At 45.9% G+C, this 20,100-nt stretch overlaps 1 protein-coding gene across 5 annotated transcripts in view; it reads right to left on the bottom strand.

Moving 5' to 3' along the window:
* The window catches only part of Mppe1 (metallophosphoesterase 1), a 32,436-nt gene extending 12,381 nt beyond the window's left edge, over positions 1 to 20,055 (bottom strand). For 2 of the 5 annotated variants that reach the window (XM_059246247.1, XM_059246243.1), the window contains exons 1-4: positions 19,840 to 19,942; positions 18,974 to 19,114; positions 9,037 to 9,120; positions 4,386 to 4,758 (exon numbers count right to left, since the gene is read on the bottom strand). In XM_059246247.1, the coding sequence (XP_059102230.1) occupies positions 4,386 to 4,654 (269 nt within the window). In that variant the 5' untranslated portion in view covers positions 4,655 to 4,758; positions 9,037 to 9,120; positions 18,974 to 19,114; positions 19,840 to 19,942. Of the gene's footprint in view, positions 1 to 4,385; positions 4,759 to 9,036; positions 9,121 to 10,677; positions 10,977 to 18,973; positions 19,115 to 19,839 lie in introns of those variants that run through there. The other 3 variants (XM_059246244.1, XM_059246245.1, XM_059246246.1) reach the window with 3 other exon arrangements.
* Positions 20,056 to 20,100: the final 45 nt, after the last annotated feature.

A 20,100-nucleotide genomic window follows, 5' to 3' on the forward strand; every position in this document is an offset into this window, starting at 1 on the left:
TCTCTGTCTCCCGTGGCTCTAATCTTGATTTCCAACCCTCAGCTTTGGAACAACCAATTGATTTGCATCTGATCAAATCTAGGGAATTTTAGGCTGCCCTTCCCCCACCCCCTCAAATGCCCCGAAGCCACCAGTCCACCAAGAGAACTCCGGGGATTTGAAAGGATTTAACGCAGCTTGCAGAGAGGCTGGGAAGGTTTACACCATACTTGCAGCCTAAGACTCTTTCTGGTTTTTGTTTCTGTTTTTGTGGTGTTAGGCAAGCGGGCTCTATAGAGCTTTAAGCTCAACTCAGGCTTCCCTTCTCAAAACAGACCTCAACCTCAGAGTTCTAGAGAAACAAAGAACAGCAACAGTAAATCAGTGCATTCCAGACATCGGTGATCACCCTCAAGGTGAGTTCACCACCACCAGGAAAGGCATCTAGGGTGTGCGATCGACAGGCCATGGCTTAAAAACCCGACTCCTGGGGCTGGAGAGATGGCTCAGCGATTAAGAGCACTGACTGCTGTTCCAGAGGACCTGGGTTCAATTCCCAGCACCCACATGGCAGCTCACAACTGTCTGTAACTCCAGTTCTCTGGCCAACCTGGGTATAGCAAACATAGCAAACATGGCCCTGGCAGGCCTTGCTAAAAACCTTAGATTACATTCCTAAAGCTCACCACCAAGGTCATTATTTATCTGGCCACTGCCTCCTCCTGGGGCTGACTACCAAGGTCTAGCTATCAAAGTATTGAAGTCCAGCAATCAAAAGCTCACCTAATTAACATGCCCAATAAAATTAAACACCTCGCCTGGGCAGTGGTGGTGCATGCCTTTACTCCCAGCACTCGGGAGGCAGAAGCAGGCGGATCTCTGTGAGTTCAAGGCCAGCCTGGGCTACAAATCGAGTTTTAGGACAACTAGGACTGTTGCACAGAGAAACCCTGTCTCGAAAAATTAGAGAGAGAGAGAGAGAGAGAGAGAGAGAGAGAGAGAGAGAATATTCCCACTCTAATTCCCAGTTTCTTCCTTAGTAATGTAAAAAAAAAAACATTGCCAGCATGGTAGCGTGCTCTTGTCATCCCGGCACTGGGAGGAAGAGGCAAGAAGATCATGGGTTCAAGGCTAACGTGGACAACATAGAAAGATTGTCTCAAAAAAAATTAGTTTCTTTTTTTTAAAGATTTATTATATATATTATTCTATCTGCATGTTTTGCCTACACACCAGAAGAGGGCACCAGATCTCATTAGGTGGTTGTGAGCCACCATGTGGTTGCTGGGAATTGAACTCAGGACCTCTGGAAGAACAGTCAGTGCTCTTAACCTCTGAGCCATCTCTCCAGCCCAATTTCTTTATTTAAAATGGAAAGAACCCTTGGGCCTGGAGAGATGGCTCAGTGGTTAAGAGCACTGGCTGCTCTTCCAGAGGACCTGGGTTTGATTCCCAGCACCCACGTGGTGGCTCCCAACCATCTACAGTAGGATCTGATGCCCTCTTCTGGAAGAAAGGAGCACATGCAGATAGAGCGCTCATATACATTAAATAAATAAATAAAATCTTTTTTAAAAAAATGGAAAGACCCGCTTTCCAGGGTCCATGACAGGATTAACTTAGATGGTGTTGGACAGTAACAGCACAGTGCAGGCCCTCAGGAAGCCTCCCTTTCCCTCACCAACTCCAGCTCCTGTAAGGACCTCCTAAGTAAGGATCCCCCACCTTCCCTCATCCTCATGGCTTGCCCCAGGGTGCTTCCCCTCTAAAGAGAAACGTTATGTCCTACCATATGGAAATAAAAGGTTTGTTTTGTTTTTTTTAATCGGAGTAGAATTTTTTAGACCCCAAATATTGAGTATACATTACTCCTCAAAGTTTTGTCATTCCAGAGCCAGAGGCAGCTCTGTAGAAGATCATCAGCCCAACTGCAGAGGGACTCGGAACGAGAAACCGCCCAGAGGGACTGACCTTTGTAAGCCCCAGACAAAGCCTGGGCACTGTAGCCTCCCTCTGCCTTCTCTAGCTCATGCCTCCATTGGCCAGAGCTCTTCATAGGAAGACCTGGCAGCCCCTCACCCTTCTTCTTTCCTCCTTCCTTTCACCCAGGCTGGGATCGTCACACATCCTGCCCACTCTGCCAACCCCAGGTCACCCACACCTGCAGCATTCTGAGGATACTGCCTCTTGAAAGAATGCTCCCACTTTAGAATACAACTAAGCTTTGGTGAGGAGAGTTACAGTTGGATCTGCAATGCCCCCTGAGGGCTCTCATGTGCCGGGCTTGGTTGCCCATTTATGGGCTCTGGAAGTGTTTGGACTCTAAGGGTTTTAACATCACCGACGCGCTAAGTCCAGAATGGATTCACAGTAGGAGGGCATTATTGGGAGGCGTGACCTAGCTGGAAGGAACAGGTCAGTGAGGGCCTTGTTCTTGGCCCCTTCCTGTCCCTCTTTCTGCTTTCTGTCCACAGTGAGCTGAGCAGGTCTGCTCTCTATCTCCACCATGACACTCTGACACACTTCATGGCCAGGAACAGGAGAGAAAAGTACTGCTGAACTGAGCGCCTGCAGCTCTTAACCAAATCAAACATTTTCTCCTTTTAACGTGTGTTGGGTATTCGTCTCAGTGGAAAAAAGCTAAGACAAGGAACAGCAGCAGGGTCACCAGTGGCCTGCTGGTTAGAGCCCCATCAATACCCCTGTCACAGTAGCCAGCTCCATTGTCTGCCCATTGAACGACTTTTCTTTCTTTATTTTTTATCTTTTTTTTTGGTTTTTCAAGACAGGGTTTCTCTATGTAGCTTTGCGCCTTTCCTGGCCTCGAACTCACAAAGATCCATACCTGCCTCTGCCTCCCGAGTGCTAGGATTAAAGGCGTGCGCCACCACCGCCTGGCTGAACGACTTTTCAAAATGTGGTCCGAGCTGAACCTGTAATCCCAACCCTTAAAAGACTGATATGCCCCAAATACAAGGCCAACCTGGGCTTCATAGTGAGTTTAAGGCCAGCCTGGGCTACGGAGTAATTCTCTGTCTCAAATAGCAAACAAAAATATGAGGTCCAAACAAGGGAATATGGTTTGTTTTTTTGCTTTGTTTTTTTTTTTTTTTTTTTTTTTTTATATTTACTAAATTTTGTTTTGTTTTGTTTTGTTTTCAGGTTTATTTATTTATTATGTATACAGAAGAGGGTGCCAGATCTAATCACAGATGGTTATGAGCCACCATGTGGGTGCTGGGAATTGAACTCAGGACCTCTGGAAGAGCAGTCGGCGCTCTTAACCGCTGAGCCATCTCTCCAGCCCATGGTTTGTTTTTTAAAGGAATGAAATCCTGCAGTGTGCTACAACATGGGTACATGCTGAAGGACATTCCACTAAGTGAAGTAAGCTAGTCACAGAATGAAATGCCGCGTGGCTCCTCTTGTATGTGATGTCTGCTGTAGCCAGGTTCACAGGGACAGGAAGCACAATGGCGGCTTCCAGAGACAAGGGAAGAGAGGAAAGTAAGGAGTTGGTGCTTCGTGGGTACAGCTGCAGTTCAAAAGGAAAACATCTGGAGGTGGATAGCAGGGATGACTGCACAGCAGTCTCAAAGTCAAAAAGCCACTGTGGCCAGTGGCAGTGGCGCACGCCTTTAATCCCAGCACTCAGGAGGCAGAGCCAAGCGGATCTCTGTGAGTTCGAGGCCAGCCTGGTCTACAGAGTGAGATCCAGGACAGGCACCAAAACTACACAAAGAAACCCTGCCTCAAAAAAAACAAAAAAACAAAAAAACAAAACAAACAAAAAAACAAAACAAACAAACAAACAAACAAAAAACAGATAGATGATAGTATGTATTGTGTATTTTACCTCTCTTCAAAATAGAGAACAAGAAAGCTTACTGGTGGAAAAAAACGGATGAAGCTGGAGCAGGTCAGAGTTGAAGAGGCAAGACCTCACCCGTTCTTGGGGAGACAGGCACATACCTGCCTTGTGCCTATGGCTACCCAGAGGAGCCAAAACCCCAATGTGCTCAGACTCACACACCACCAAGATGAAAGGGAACCCGATGCAGATCTGCACCCTCCTGCCCAGGGTCCACTCCCACATCCTGGAGCGTGTGTGGGTGCCTTCTCCACACAGCTGTGAGGTTTCCGGTACTGTAACCCAGTGATTGACAAGGAGGCAGGACTTAGAGACTCGCCAAACTCCCAGAACTAGTCAGCAGCCCAGACCACGCCCTAATTACAGGGCTCTGCGTATAATATGTGCTTAATAATTAGTAGAAGAAAATTCAAAATCCCCCGTGTGACCTTAGAAGGAAATGCAGCTATCACCAGAAGCTTCCTAGCTGACCCGTGGGGTCAGGGCCATGCCTTTCTGCCTAGAGAATTCCAGGACTTCCCCCTTCACCTCTTACCTCCGTAATTTGTCCAGCCAGTGGCCTCGTATCTCCCCAAGCAAGTGAGTGTCAGCCAGAAACATGGCCTTCAGCACAGGCTCCTGCCTATCGCCATGAGCGAGTGTCTTCACCTCAGGCCATCGGCACCGAAAGATGACTATGTAATAGATGATATATTCACAAAACAGAAGCACAGAGATGATAATGACTGTGAGTTTCAGCAGCAACGCTCTGCTCAGCGGGTGGAAGTTCTGTCTTCTCCGGCCCCATCTGATGACCAGAGCCATGTCTCCTGCCCAGGAGTTGCCGGCAGAAGATGACCGAGTTCATCAAGAACCCACCGTAGAAGCCTGAAGAGGGTGGTGGAGACGGGCCCAGCCCTTCGTTATACCTACGGGGAAGAAGGAAAGAAAAATCCCAGAGACTTGATTGGCATGTTTCCACAAAGATCGTTTGCCCTACAAATTAGTCTTCAAAGTCCAAATGTCCTTCTTTCACATGACCCCAATGTGCGAGGGATTTTCTGAAGGATATTTAGAACGTTTCTGTGCTCATCCTGAATCTTGGGTAACCTTGCATCCTGTAAAGGAAGTAGGTTTTTTGAGACATCCAAGTTGGTGAAAAGATGCCCTGAGATATGATTCGAGCTTCATTCTAGATACTTCAGAATTCCTCAGCATGTGCTCAAGATGATTGGGTGAGAAGGACAATGGCCTGCAGGCCACAGAGAGCCTGGGCATCAGAGAAGCCACCATAGGAAGTGAGTTCATGGACAACAGTAACCAGAGATTCCCAACTGAACTAACCGAGAAAGGTAACAACAACATGTCTGTGCGGTTGGCTTTTAGACATGAACCCAGGACTGTATTGGTTTGTAGGCATGGAATCATGAATACACTCAGTGCTAGAGAAGAATCAACAATTGTCTCTGTTAACTCCAGGCTTTAGTCCAGGCTTTAGGACTACTCAGCACAGAAATCAAAGTGCCTGGCTCATTTCACAGTGCACTTAGCCAGAGCCATAATACAGAGGATGCAGGACTTTGAAAACCTTATCCAGCCAGGCAGTGGTGGTGCACACCTTTAATCCCAGCACTCGGGAGGCAGAGCCAGGCAGATATCTGTGAGTTCAAGGCCAGCCTGGTCTACAGAGTGAGATCTAGGACAGGAACCAAAACCACACAGAGAAAACCCTGTCTCAAAAAACAAACAAACAAACAAACAAACAAACATTCATTAATTAATTAATTAATTAATTAAAACAAAACACCTTATCCAAAGAAAAATAAAGAGAGGCCAGGTGTGGTGGTGCACACCTTTAATCCAAACATTCAGAAGGCAGAAGCAGGTGGATTTCTGTGAGTTTGAGGCCAACCTGGTCTACATAGTATGTTCCAGGCCAGCTGGGGCTACAAAGTGAAATCCTGTCTAAATACAAAAAAGAAAAAGAAAACAAGAGAGCGAACACATACTTGGAACCATTGTTCAAAGTTAACAAACGGTTGCAGAATTGAAAAATGGAGAAATGAGAAGCTTCTGCTGTAATTCTTTATGACTGTTAAAAAAAAAAAAGGGATGGGGGATAAAAAGAGAAGATAAAATGGGTGACCCTGGGGACTTTCTTACTTCTGTTAGGTTTTGTTTGGGTTTTGGTGGTGAGAATTGAACTCAAAATCTTCCACCTGCTCTATTCACCATGCACCCAACCACAAAGCCACACACAGGCACCTCATTCCTCTGTCTTCATACTTTATATTAAGTACTTGATTAAAGAGGTTATAGCAGGCATGATAAATATTAAGTACATCCTTTCCCCAAAGAATATCTAAGGCAGCCTTGCCTGCAAAGTGGAATCAACTTCTCCTCCTGGAACCTTTCTCAGAAAATCCACTGTATGCCAGATGGTGGTGGCACAGGCCTTTGATCCCAGTTCTCAGGAGACAGAGGCAGGTGGATCTCTGTGAATTTGATGTCAGCCTGGTCTACAGAGCAAGTTCTAGGACAGCCAGGACTACATAGAGAAACTCAGTCTTGAAAAACCACAAAAAGAAAGAAAGAAAGAAAGAAAGAAAGAAAGAAAGAAAGAAAGAAAGAAAGAAAGAAAGAGAAAGAGGAAAAAAAGAAAAAGAAAACCCACAGCATCGTTATCACCAGGTCGCAGGCCACAGTGGCCGCCTGCTCCTTAACTTGTTTACTGATAACCCTCCACTACTCAGTTTTTTCTACCAAACCACAAGTGCCAAGGGACCAGAATCTCCATAGACTCTACCTCTCAACTAGGGACACCTTTAAGTGTCAAACAATAGCATGAATAATAATATAAACTAGGCCAGGACGTAGATGATGCAGAAAACACAGCTGTCACATCAAAAGGAATAAGAGAGAGGTTATTCTAGAGCCAAATATGTGTGAGCCCCGCCCAGGAGCTCCACATAGCACACTCCAATATGGTAACGGTTTCACAAAGGTTTCATAGAAACACAACAAAGAAAATTATAAGTCAAGACACTTTCAAATACATTGGTGGAAGCATCAGGGGGTAGGTGGGTTACTAAAAAGACAGGAAACCCCAGCTGCAACATCAGGTGCAGATGTTATCTGATGACATTCTCAGATTTGGGGTTAGCGGAAACCAGGTTGTCTGTTCTTACACTCTGTCTTAGTTACTGTTCTATTGATGTGAAGAGACTCCATGACCAAGGCTACTCTTGTAAAAGAAAAAGAAAGCATTTAATTGGAGACTTGCTTATAGTTTTAGAGGATTAATCCATGATCATCATGGAGGAAATAGACAGGCATGGTGCTGGAGCAGTAGCTGAGAGTTTTACATCCTGGTCAGCAGATAGCAGACAGAGACTGGACCTGGTCTGGGCTTTCGAAACCTCAAATCCTAACCCCTGTGACTCACCTCCTCCAATAAGGCCACATCTACTCTAACAAGGCCATCATCTCTGATCCTTCCCAAACAGTTCCACTAACCGGAGACCAAGCATTCAAATGTGGGGGCCGGACATTCTCATTCAAACCACCATATACTCCAAAGGGATCTACCTAAAAGACACCAGGATATTAGGTCAAACATGGAGTTAGGTAAATGTCTATTTAGGGGACTAAGATAATTTGGCTCTAGGTCTGCAATATTCCAACTCTCCACAATTTTTAATCAGACTTATAGAATGTTTAATGTAGGGATGGCTTTTATTTCCCCCTAGGAACTTTAACAACGTAAGTCAGGGCTGGCCTAGGCAACAGGATGAGCAACCACCCTGCTCCCACCTCCTCCCTGTAAAGCCAGTACTGAGTCGATGCCAACACAAAGAAAGTAGCAGTCTCCATCTGGACATCCCTCTGGCCTGTTTCAGACTCAAGACCAAGGATGCTGATGTAACAGCACCTGTGTGGCCTTGCTGTGGAGTCTCACCTGGCTGACACTCATCAAAAGCTTTCCTGTGTTTCCCAAGATGATGAAATTCCAGAATGGTAACTAGATCTCTGCTCTCCTACACACACTTCCTCTCACCAGAGAACCCTGTTTGAGCAGTTGTGACTCAGGAGCTAAGGGTGTGACCAAGCAAGGAGAAAGAAGGCTGGAGCGCTGGAGGGCAGGTGTCAGGCACAAAGATGCAGACCTCTAGCTTCCCGGCACCAAAATCAGGGCAAAGGCTCAGACACGGCTCAGCCAATCCTGTGAGCCCACTCAGCAGGTCCCACCCCCCTCTGCTCCAAGAACTAACATGGAAGCCATCAATGTGGAGGAACACATAACACAGCAAAGGAGAAAAGTCCTATCCCTGCCTTCAAATGTCGACCTTCTTTCAACAGAGGAAAAACAAAAAACAAAAACATCTGACTCCGCAGACCCATCCGATGAGAGGAGGCTTAGAAGCAAGGGAAGAAAGACGGACAGAGAGAAAGAGAGCAAGCAAGCATGTTAGTGCTGCTCCATAGTCTCCAGAGAAAAACCTCAGTACCATGTCAATCAGCTCTCCAATAAATGTGATCATTTGGGGGTGGGGGGGGCGGAGCTAGGGCTGGTGACATGGCGCTGTAATTCTAGCACTGTGGAGGCTGAGGCAGAAGGATTATTCCAAGGCCAGCCTAGACTATATAGTGAAGCCAAGCAGGGATTCAATCCTAAGCATAGAGGATGTGCAGGGTGTGTGTGTGTGTGTGTGTGTGTGTGTGTGTGTCTGTATGTGTGTGTGTAGAGTATATAGCCTCCCTCCCTCTCTTGCAAAATTAGCTGATACTAAGGACTTAAAAACAAAACTATAATCACAGCAACAAGTGGAGAGTTAGAAGTTACTCCTGCTTGGCTTTGACAAAAAGGTTTAAAGGTTGTTAAGTAGGTACACAGAAGGACTTTTCATCCATCCCATATGGAACTCCGCAGAGGAAAACCCAGGCTCACTCAGCCTTAGGAGGGAGTAATGGCATTCCTCCCTTGAGGCTCTTTGGGGGAAGTTTTCAGAGAGAAACAAGCAGAAAACTGAAGTAACTTCTTGGTTACTCCACTCAGGCGATCCAAGCCTGTGGGAAGTCATCACGCTAACTAAAAAGATCTGAGGATTTGGATTTAAACCACGAGGGAGGGAGGGAGAGAGAGAGAGAGAGGCTCTTCGAGAGCCCCACTTGCCCTGTTTGCCCAGAGAGCCAATAAGTCCCCTCACCTTCTATAGAACGCTGCTCCTAGGCTGAGTTGGGTACCAAGGCGCCAAGTTGGCATCTGCATTCCAAAATCAGACTACAGTCATCTGAAATAAAACAGAAAATGTGGTTTGATGCTGAACTAGATTTTATTTAGTGAACTATCAACAAGTTACCTGACTGTGAAAATAAAAAGAAAGCTGAAATATTTTTATTAATGACTGGCATTATGGATTCCAAGACCTGTTTTTTTCTAGGGCTAGGAATATGGCTCAGTGGAGAATACTTTCCATTCCCCACACCACAATCAACTTGTCTTAGTTTGCTTTCTATATAAACACCATAACCATAAGCAACTTCGGGAGGAACAGGCTTATTTGGTTTACATTCCCCGGGTTATTGTAAACAAGGCAAGAACTCCAGGCGACCGAAGCTGAGACCATGGAAGAATGCTGACTTTCTCACCCTGGCTTGTTCACTTTCTGCTCAAGGGTGCCTCAGTGGGCTGGGCCCTCCCACATCAATCATTAGCCAAGAAAACAACCCACAAACTTGCCTGCAGACCAATCTGATGGGGCAATTCCTCCTTTGAGATTTCCTCCTCCCAAATATGTCTAGGTTTGTGCCAGGTTGACAAAAAAACCACCCACTACACAGTTTTTTATTGTTGTTGTTGTTTGTTTGTTTGTTTGTTTCGAGACAGGGTTTCTCTGTGTAGCTTTGGTGCCTGTCCTGGATCTTGCTCTGTAGACCAGGCTGGCCTCAAACTCACAGATATTCACCTGGCTCTGCCTCCCGAGTGCTGGGATTAAAGGTGTGCACCACCAACGCCCGGCAAGTTTTTTTTGTTTTTGTTTTTGGGTTTTTTTTAATTATGGTATAAAAATGCTTACATAAAACAAATAGAGATATTGTTCTATGCTACCCAACACGCACGGATTGTCACAATCTACAACTGAAAGCAAAAGATTTTTTCTTCCCTGACTGATTCTTAATTTCAAAACTATCATTAAATATTTAAAACCTCCTCCAAAACAGCACGAAAAGTAATACTTAAATGTACCTCTCCTGCCTGCTTATAACTTAACTATATTATTAACACAGTCTCATCAATCGCTACTTGTGAATATTTACATCTTAAGTGATCTTTTAAAATGATGATTTTTGTTTTGTTTTTCAATCTAAGGAGCAGCTGAGATAGCCCTACAAGACAACAACTCTCTCGGGGTTTAAATAATGTTTCCAGAAAGCTGGTTTGTTTTTTTGTTTTGTTTTGTTTTGTTTTGTTTTCAGATTTTACTTGCTGTAGTACAAGGACCATGAAGTTCCAAACATTTAATAAGAAACGGCAGTTGACCTTGAAGTATAAATGTGGCGGGGCCGCAGGACCCACTCTTTCATCTTACTTTACCCCTACGTTCTGCAGGGCGCAAAGCCGTGGAAGCAAAGCCACAGGGAAGACCCTGGATCCTACGACCCGCCCTGGGACCTCGGTCGCAGCCCTGGGGGACCCCGGCTGGAGCTGCAGCCCCAGCGCTGGACAGTGGAGTCCAGATGTCAATCATCTTGGAAACCCGGAGCCCTCCAACGCCGGCGCCCAGATTGTGGAACGCCAGCTGCGGGAGGCCTCGGAAGAGCGGAGGGAGATAAAGATGGAAACGTACGCGGAGCTGTGGCGGCCTCAGCTCTCCGGTGCCATCCTCCGGGGCCCGCCTGCGCCCTTCCTCCAGCCGGGGGATCGCGGCGCCTCCGGGAAGTCGCTGCACTGGGCGGCGGCAGGAAGAAGACGCCAGCCGTGGGTGGTGATGCACGAATGGAGGATGGACCCGTTGGGGACCGAGCCGCTCTCCCGGAGACCTCGAGGCCTGCGCGCTGCACAGTGGCTGCGGTGGAGCCCGCCACCCTATGCCCTGCGGTCAAAGTCCCAGTCGGTGGCACCGTCTCGGGAATCAACGCAGGAAGCCGCCAGGGTCCTTCCGGCCGCCCGCCTGGAGCGATTGTGTCTTCTGTCATCTCCCAAGCCCCGCAAGGGCCTTTTGGAAAAATATTCAAGTGTAAAATACTCGTGTGTATATTAGCCGGCCAAAGGTTTGTTGTGGGATCCCATTTCTTTTCAGCGACAAGAATAGTAGCTTGTTCAACTTTGGGTACCCGCACATCCACTATTTTAAAAAATTCTTAGGATAAGCCTGTATAACAGCACCAGGGACACTTAACCTATGCTTGTGAAACTATGTGCTGGCTTCCAGCCAGCGAATGCCGGTCCAGTTCTGCAAATCTGAGTGTGGTTTGTAGAATAAGTCACAGAGTGACAAACCAGTGACAAACAACATCTGGGGTGCCTTACGCATGCACTAAATGGTCGCTATCTACTAAAAAAGACTATAGTCTTTTCAACTCTACCCAGATGAGCAACTTTTTTTTCTTTTGGTTTTTTTTTGAGACAGGGTTTCTCCGTGTAGTTTTGGTGTCTGTCCTGCATCTTGCACTGTAGAGCAGGCTGGCCTCGAACTCATAGAGATCTGCCTGGCTCTGCCTCCCAAGAGCACCACCCCCACCGGGCCCAGATGAGCAACTCTTAACATCGCCAAAGTAAGGTATTTCCATACTGATGTAATGCCATGGAGGTCGGGGGTGGGGTAGGGGGACTAAATCAGTCAACAAAGAGTTTAAGAAATAACGGAGCCAAAAGAGCATGCTGGGTAGATAACACACCAGGAAGCCATCAGCCAGAGCCAGAAAGCCCAGCTCAGGAAGACTATAAACAATCTTTACTCAAAAGTAGCTGTGGTGGCCCTGGGCCTGGTGGAACACTCTGAGTCCCAGCTCTCAGGGAGGCTAAGGCAGGAGATCCCCGGTCCAGCACCAACCTGAGTCATATAGCACCCCTGTCTCAAAAAGGTTTTTCCTTAATTTAAATAAAAATGTTAAATAGCTGGGGGGGGGGGGGTCAGAGGGAGCGCTGTCAAAGGAGACTTGAGATACAAGTTAGCAAAATGCAGTTTGTGGGCCTTAATTTGATGATTTGATTTGATACAAAGAACTTCATTAGATTTATTTCCCCACCCCAGTGCACCTGGGCACGCCAGTGCTCACCGTTGGTGCAAAAGGGATCAGAGGACACCTTACCAGTGGATCTCTTCTTCCACCATGTGGTGACCAGGGATCAAACTTAGGGCATCAGACTTGGCTACAAGTGCCTTTATCCACAGAGCGATCCCCAGGTCCCCAATCAACCTTTTTTTTTTTTTTTTCTTTTTTTGGGAAATATAAATATAGGCTGGATGTTAAATGACATTGGAGAAATTTAATTAATAATTATTAATTATCTTGCTAGATAATGCTTTTTTATCATGGGTTTTGTTTTGTTTTTGTTTTTGAGAAAGTGCCTTGCTTTTTTCCAGGCTAGCTTTGAACTGACAATCCTCAGCCTCAGGAACAGTAGAATCACAGGTGTGTACCACTGTCATACGCTTTTGTTCATGTTTACCTAAGGTCCCTATCAAAGTACTTAACATGCAAATGACAGGATTTCTGAGGATTGGTTTCACAGCAAATTTTGGAATTTGTCTCTAGGGGAGAAAATTAGGAGAAGTAGACACACTGAAGCAAGAAGGCTGCATGGAATTGTTTAGCAGAATCAAGACCCCAAAAAGATGCCTGGATTCCAGATTCTATGGATTTGCTACCCTTCATGGCAAAGACGGTCAAGATGAAGGCCGAGACCAGTAAGATGGTCAAGATGAAGGCCAGGGGATGTGGAAATCGTTTTGTATTAGCAAGTGGACACAATCTCATCCTTTGGGGCTAATCATGAGTCAAGAACCATCTCCAGCCTTATGTGTGTGGGGGTGGGGGCAGAGGGCGGGGCTACAACATCACCAGTGGAAGGAGGGAAGGGAGGTTTGAACTGATCATATTCACTGAAGATGGAAGAAAAAGCTGTGGCTAAGTTTCAGTCTAAAACTGGGTCCTTTTTCTCCTTGGAATTATGGAACCAGTAACAAGACCCAGCCCCAACTAAGCAGCAAAGGACACTCTACTCTTGGCCAAGAATAAGGGAAAGGGTCTAGGGAGATGCTCAGTGGATAGCAGTGCTTGCGTGCAAGCATGAAGTAAGTTCAAATCCCCGGCACGGCAGAAAAAGCCAGGCATGACTGTTGGTACTTGTAACCCCAGCACTGGGGGCGAGGATAGGCAGATCACAACAGCTCTCTGGCAAGCTGAAATGAGAAGGTCTTGCCTGAGGAAGAGACACTGCCCAAAAGAACAAGGAGAGTGATAAAGACACTGGACGTCTTGCTCTGGCTTCTGAATGCACATGCACCTGCACACTCATCTACATGCACCACACACAACAGAATAAGAAAAGTGGGCTGTGTGTGGCTGTGCACACCTGTAATCCCAGCACTTGGGAGGTGGCGGCAGGAGGATCAGGAATTCAGGGTCGTCTGTGTTAGCTATAACCATGCCATCATGCAAAGCACCTCCAATTTGATGAAAGAATGACAACTGAAGAAATTTGGTTCTCTGAAGTAAAGGAACTTGTTTCTCTATTATCGATTTCCCCACCCTGCAGACCTCCAGGAATGGCCACCACAAAAGATTTTTATCGGTCACCTGACATTCTTCAACCGCCACTCACTGCCTACCACTAGCAACTGCAGACCAAAATAGGAAATGTTTCTATCTCCTTCTGTCCTTTAAAACCTGTAAGAAGGGCTGGAGAGATGACTCAGGGGATCAATTCCCAGCACCCACATGGCAGCTCACAACTGTCTATAACTCCAGTTCCAGATGATCCTCCACCCTCACGTATAAAATAAATAAATCATTAAAAAAAAAAAACTGTAAGAAGGGACGGACTGGGACACACACACACACACACACACCATGTCCAAACTTCTGTCTATGGAGAACAGAAGTGGGAAGCAGGCTGAAAAGTCAACTTCCTAAGCCCCACAAACGGGCAGGTTACAATGGAAAGTAAGACCAACTCGGGGGTGGGACAGGCTAACAGTGGGAAGGAACATCCATATCTTATCTTTTCTGAGGATGGGCTGAGATATTTTTCTGGGACTCATCACACGTCTGTAGTTTTCTCAAGTCACTGTAATGACAGTTGTCAACCTTCATGACACTGGAGGGGATGTCATTTAGCATACCGATGGAAATACGATAACATCAGAGGTGATCTGATGTCACTCTGGCAACCGGCCCCACTGGTCTCTGTCAACCACCAGAGGAGAGACTTCAGGTCTTCCTACATCATGTCATCAAATGTAGGCAAGTCTAGGGTGAAGTAGGAACTTGGCCAGTGAAGATTAGGGCAGGGTAAGAACCGTAGGGTTTGAATGAGATGTGCCCCAGTGGGCTCATATTGAATACTCGGTTCCTAGCTGGTGCTGCCGTTTCTGAAGGTCACGGAACTCTTAGGAGGTGGAGCTTTGATGGAGGAAGTAGATCACTGGGGAAGGGTTTGGAGGTGTGTTTGTTTGTTTTTTACTCTTTTCTGGAGGGCCCACCACCCAGTTCCCAAATAAATTCTCACACAGAGGCTTATTCTTAAGTATGAATGCCTGGCCTTAGCTTGGCTTAGTTTCTAGGCAACTTTTCTCAAATTATCCCGTCTACATTTTGCCTCTGGGCTTTTCCTGTTCTCCATAAATCTAATTCTTACTCTGTGGCTTACTGTGTAGCTGGGTGTCTGGCCTCTGGAGTCCTTCTTCCTCTCTTGTTCCTAGCTCCCCTTCTCCCAGTTTTCTCCATATATGTGTGTGTGTGTGTGTGTGTGTGTGTGTGTGTGTGTGTGTGTGTGTGTCTCCCTTCCTGCCAGCCCTGCCTATCCTTTCTCCTGCCTTGCTATTGGCTGTTCACCTCTTTATTAGACCATCAGGTGTTTTAGACAGGCACAGTCACACAGCTTCACAGAGTTAAACAAATGCAACATAAACAATAGTAACACACCTTAAAATCATATTCTACTACAGGAGGTTGTATAGCCTTCCCCATTTCCTGTTTTCTCTCTGTGTTTCCTGTGTGCTGATAAAATGTGATCACTCAGCTTCCTGACTGCCCGGCCAGCCTCATGACCCTGCTGCCGTTCCTTCTCCACCATGATGGGTGGGACCCATAAGCCCCTCCTTTCCCCCCCCAAATTCTCCCCTAAGTTCCTTTTAGTCAGAGTCTTCTATCACAGCAACAGAAAAGTAACTAATACAAGCTGCAGGCCTGGGAGAGCACAGGCAATGTCCCTCAAAGCTGGAAAACACAAGGAAATGGAGACTCACAGAATCCCCTATGTGCCCCACAACCAGCTTTGGTTCTGTGAAACTTTTACTGGACTCCTAACCTACAGAACTGTATTTAACTGACTGTAAGAAGATTAATTTGTATTATTTGGGGTAGGGTATTTAGGACCACGGGCAGGGCCCTGGGTTCAGTTGAGCCCCACACTGAAAAAAAAGAAAGAAAAGCTATATTGTTTCAAGTCATAGCATTGGTAGTTGTGCTAGTTGGCTTTCTGCTACTGTGATTAAAAACCAAAAACAGGACCAAGGCAACTTATGGAAGAAAAAGTTTATTCTGGTCATGATTCAAGGGGGCTGAGAGTCCAATACGGTGGGCAGGAATGGCTAAGGAGGAGGAGGAAGCTGAGAGATCTTATCCTCAACTACAAGCAAGAGACAGAGAGAGAGCAGGAAGTAGAATGAGGCTACATACACTCAAGCCCGCCCCTAGTGACCCACTTCTTCCAGCAAGACCTCACTTCCTAAACAGTGTGCCAACTGGGAACGGAGGCCTAGAGGGGACATTTCTCATTCAAACTGTTGGTTTTATTTATTTTTTAAAGATTTATTTATTTATTTATTTATTTATTTATTTATTTATTTATTTATTATGTATACAGAACAAGGTGCCAGATCTCATTACAGATGGTTGTGAGCCACCATGTGGTTGCTGGGAATTGAACTCGGGTCCTCTGGAAGAGCAGTCAGTGCTTTAACCTCTGAGCCATCTCTCCAGCCCCCAAACTGTTGGTTTTAAACGCGGCGCTTTTACTCTGAGTCATGAGGCCGGACCAAACCCGTGGTCAGAGCAGAGTTTTATTAGAAGGGAGAGAGGAGGGACAGAAGAGAGCGTGGCTAGGCCTGTTGGAAAGACAGGGGAGGAGGAGGGAGAGATGGGGGAGGAGGAGAGAGCAGAAGAGAGGGGAGGAGTCTGTGACCAGCTTTTTAAGGATTCCCCTGCACATGCGCATATGGATTTATGGAGCTGCACCACGCATGTGCACAGATTACACAGGACATAAAACCCCTTGCTTGGCTACTGAACTGCGCATGTGCTGTCCAACATATAGCTGGAGGAGTGGCCGGAATCCCAACACAAACCACCGCAGTAAGTCTGAGCTGAAGCAGCAAAGGAAGATGGGTACAAGAGTTTGCTGTATTTCTACCTTCACATATGTTTAAGGTGTTCTGTTTTGTTTCTAATAACCTAAAAAATATGCTTCTTCTTGTTGTTGTTTTTCAAGGCAGGGTTTCTTTGTATATGTAGCCTTGGCTGTCCTGGAACAAGCTCTGTAGACCAGGCTGGCCTCAAACTCACAGAGATCTGCCTGCCTCTGCCTCTTGAGTGCTGGGATTAAAGGTGTGCAGAAGAAATACATTTGTCAAAATATTTCATTTTTACCTAAAGTCTAGGCCCACCTAGCATAGGGTATGATACATTTAACTTGAAAGGGAATTTTATGTCATGATACTTTTGTAAAAGAAACCTTAAGTAATAAAGTAACATTTATTTTCAAAGTTGCAAACATTAAAACACAGAGTGCATACTCTGTTAAAGATGGCTTGTCTAGGCCAGTTTCCTTCAAAAATCTTCATATTATACCTTCAAGAATGCTAACAGGGGCCGGGCGGTGGTGGCGCACGCCTTTAATCCCAGCACTCGGGAGGCAGAGCCAGGCGGATCTCTGTGAGTTCGAGGCCAGCCTGGACTACCAAGTGAGTTCCAGGAAAGGCGCAAAGCTACACAGAGAAACCCTGTCTCGAAAAACCAAAAAAAAAAAAAAAAAAAAAAAAAAGAATGCTAACAGGGGCCTGGAGAAGTGGCTTAGTGGTTCAGAGCACTTATTCTTGCAAATGACCCAGGATCAAATCCCATGACCCTCAAAAGCAGCTGGGACTCCAGTTCCAGGGGATCTAGTGCCTTTAGTGCCTTTTTCTGGCTTCTGTGGCCATATACATACATGCAAGCAAGATACCCATATACATAATGAAAATTAAAAATTAATTTTAAAAAAAGCATATGACGGTGAGAAGGTATAATCCCCAAAGTCACATGTAGGAACAGTTGACTCTAGTCAGTGGTTGTGACCCCTCTGGGAGGAGTCGAATGATCCTTTCACAAGGGTGGCCTAAAACCATTGGAAAACACAAATATTTACATTACAATTCATAGCAGTAGCAAAATTACACTTATGAAGTAGCACCAAAATTAATTTTATGGTTGAAGGATCACCACTACATGAGGAACTGTATTAAAAGGTCACAGAAAGGTTTAGAACCATTACTCAAGTAAATACATAGCTGTAAATAATAATAATGGTAATAGTCAATTCTTAAAATACTGCCAGCATCTACAAAAATATGCTTTCTACCAGCATATATAAATGTAAAGAAACAGATTAGACAAGTAAATAAAATGTACAGGAATTTTAAAGAGAATTATCTCCATGCTTCAGCTAGCTGTCTTGGTAGAGTACTTGTCCAGCATCCACCCTTGGTTCAACCCCCAGTGGCACATAAAGCCAGTTGTGTTTGCTAGAAGTCTACAACCCAACACTTCTGTAATCCCAGAAGATGGAGGCAGGAGGGTCAGAAATCCCAGGCCATCCTCAGCTACATAGTAAACTCAAGGCCAGCCTGGGTGCCCCTGTAAAAATAATTTTAAAAAGTTTTAAGTCTACCAAACTGTGCAAAGGTAGAGTAGTTTAAATGGTTCCCAGGGGTTGAGAGAACAGCTCGATTGTTAATGGACTAGACATCGTTAATGTAACTCTTGACTGTATGTGTTGTATATCCTTGTTGGATATAGTTTTTCTTATATTAGTTATAAGTTTTTTTAATTTTAGACAAAAAAAGGGGAAATGTGGTGATATTGTGTCCCCCCAATATGTTGTGCACCCTAATAAACTTATCTGGGGGTCAGAGAACAGAACAGCCACTATATTAAACATAGGTTTAGACAGTGGTAGACATGCCTTTAATCCTAGCATTCCGGAGGCAGAGATCGGTCTGGATCTCTGTGAGTTCAAAGCCACAATGAAACAGCCAGGCATGGTGACACATGCCTTTAATCCCAGGAAGTGATGGCAGGAAGCAGAAAGGTATATAAGGCATGAGGACCAGGAACTAGAGTCCTTTTAAGCTTTGAGGCTTTTAGCAGCGGTTCAGCTGAGATCCATTCAGATGAGGACTCAGAGGCTTCCAGTCTGAGGAAACAAGATCAGCTGAGAAATTGGCAAGATGAAGTTGGATGTGGCTTGCTCTGTTTCTCTGATCTTTCAGTATTCACCCCAATACCTGGCTCCAGGTTTGTTTTTATTAATAAGAGCTTTGTAAGATTCATGCTACACTCAATGGTAGAGCATTATTAACCTAGAATGTTCCAGACCTCAGGTCTCATCCCCTGCAACACACACACACACACACACACACACACACACACACACACACTATACATTTTGTAGAGTAGCCAATATTTTCAACAGGGGAGTTGGCTCAGTTGGTACCACAGCGTTTGATTTCCAAGCATAAGAACCTGAATTTAAACCCCTCAACCCACATCAAAAAGCTCAACATTGTGGCACACACACACTTGTAAACCCAGAGCTGGGCACAGAGAGAGGTAGAAGGGTCAGTCCCTAAGGCTTGCTGGCCAGCCAGCTTAGCTTACCTGTCAAGATACACGCCAGTGAGACCCTACCTCAAACTATCCCACCGGCTCAGGTTTGCCTTCTTAGGCTAGTGTTGTGCCCAGTCTCCATCAGAGAAGGTTTTGACTTCTTCAGGCAGTAGGTAATGCAGAAATCTAAAGCTGGCCAAAGAGTCGAGAGTAAGTGATGGATAAGTGTCCAGCCCCAAATGGAATAACTGTGTCACTGCCTCCAAGGCTCAGGGAACAGTCCCAGAAGAGGGGATGGGGAAAAAAAATCTAAGAGCATAACAAAAAAGTGTGTTTGATATTGCAGCCTTTGTGCTCAGGAACTGACTGCAGCTGTGGTTTCTGAATATGATTTGCACAACAAGTCTGGGCCGCTCACACTTCCCGGTGGATGAGAGAGGAGCCCTTGAGACTACTGGCAATTAACATTTGCTGAGGGAGAGGAGTGTCATTTTCCTCCGTGGTATAAGTCACAGACGAGCTGCCCCTGCGCCCTTGAATAACCCCCACACCCACACTCAGGCACGTGACTAATTAAACTCAGTGGGCCACATGCAGAAAGAGGAAAAGGAGGTAGGAGGGAGTTGTGGAGAAGTGGGCCAGCAGGGGAGGAAGGGGGTGTGAGAGAGGGGTGAGGGGGCATGAAATAACTAAAATTCATTTTTAAAAACTGAGAGCAGAGAGCCCAGAGCCCAAGCAAGGTGAGGTTTCTATCACAGCCGAGATTGGGGCGAGGGGATTTCCAGGGTTCAGCACCCTGATTGGCCAACATTTGTCTAGGGGTATAGGGAATGTTTGGAATGTCAGGTACTTTCCCTTAGATGCTGGCCCTCCCTAAGTAGTGTCAGTTTATGGCTTTTCCTGGGTCCAGGTGTTACCTGCCGGCAGCTGTGTCTGGATCTCTAAGCCTGTGTGGTCAAGCTGTTCTCCCTCCCCACCCCCCTCCCGGCCCCAGTGGCCTTTATCTGCTGAACATCTCACCAGTCCATCTGTCTACATCACTCTTGGCTTTCCTGTCTTCCAAGCTCTCAACAGAATGCCTGTTAAGCTCAATCTCTGCATTCTAGAAGCTTCGATAGGCTGCAGCTCCAAACTCTCCCAGGTTTCTCTCTCAAACTAGTCTTAAAGGCCTACAAAAC

Source organism: Peromyscus eremicus, chromosome 19 (genome assembly GCF_949786415.1).
Source record: "Peromyscus eremicus chromosome 19, PerEre_H2_v1, whole genome shotgun sequence".
Classification (NCBI taxonomy): Eukaryota; Metazoa; Chordata; class Mammalia; order Rodentia; family Cricetidae; genus Peromyscus; species Peromyscus eremicus.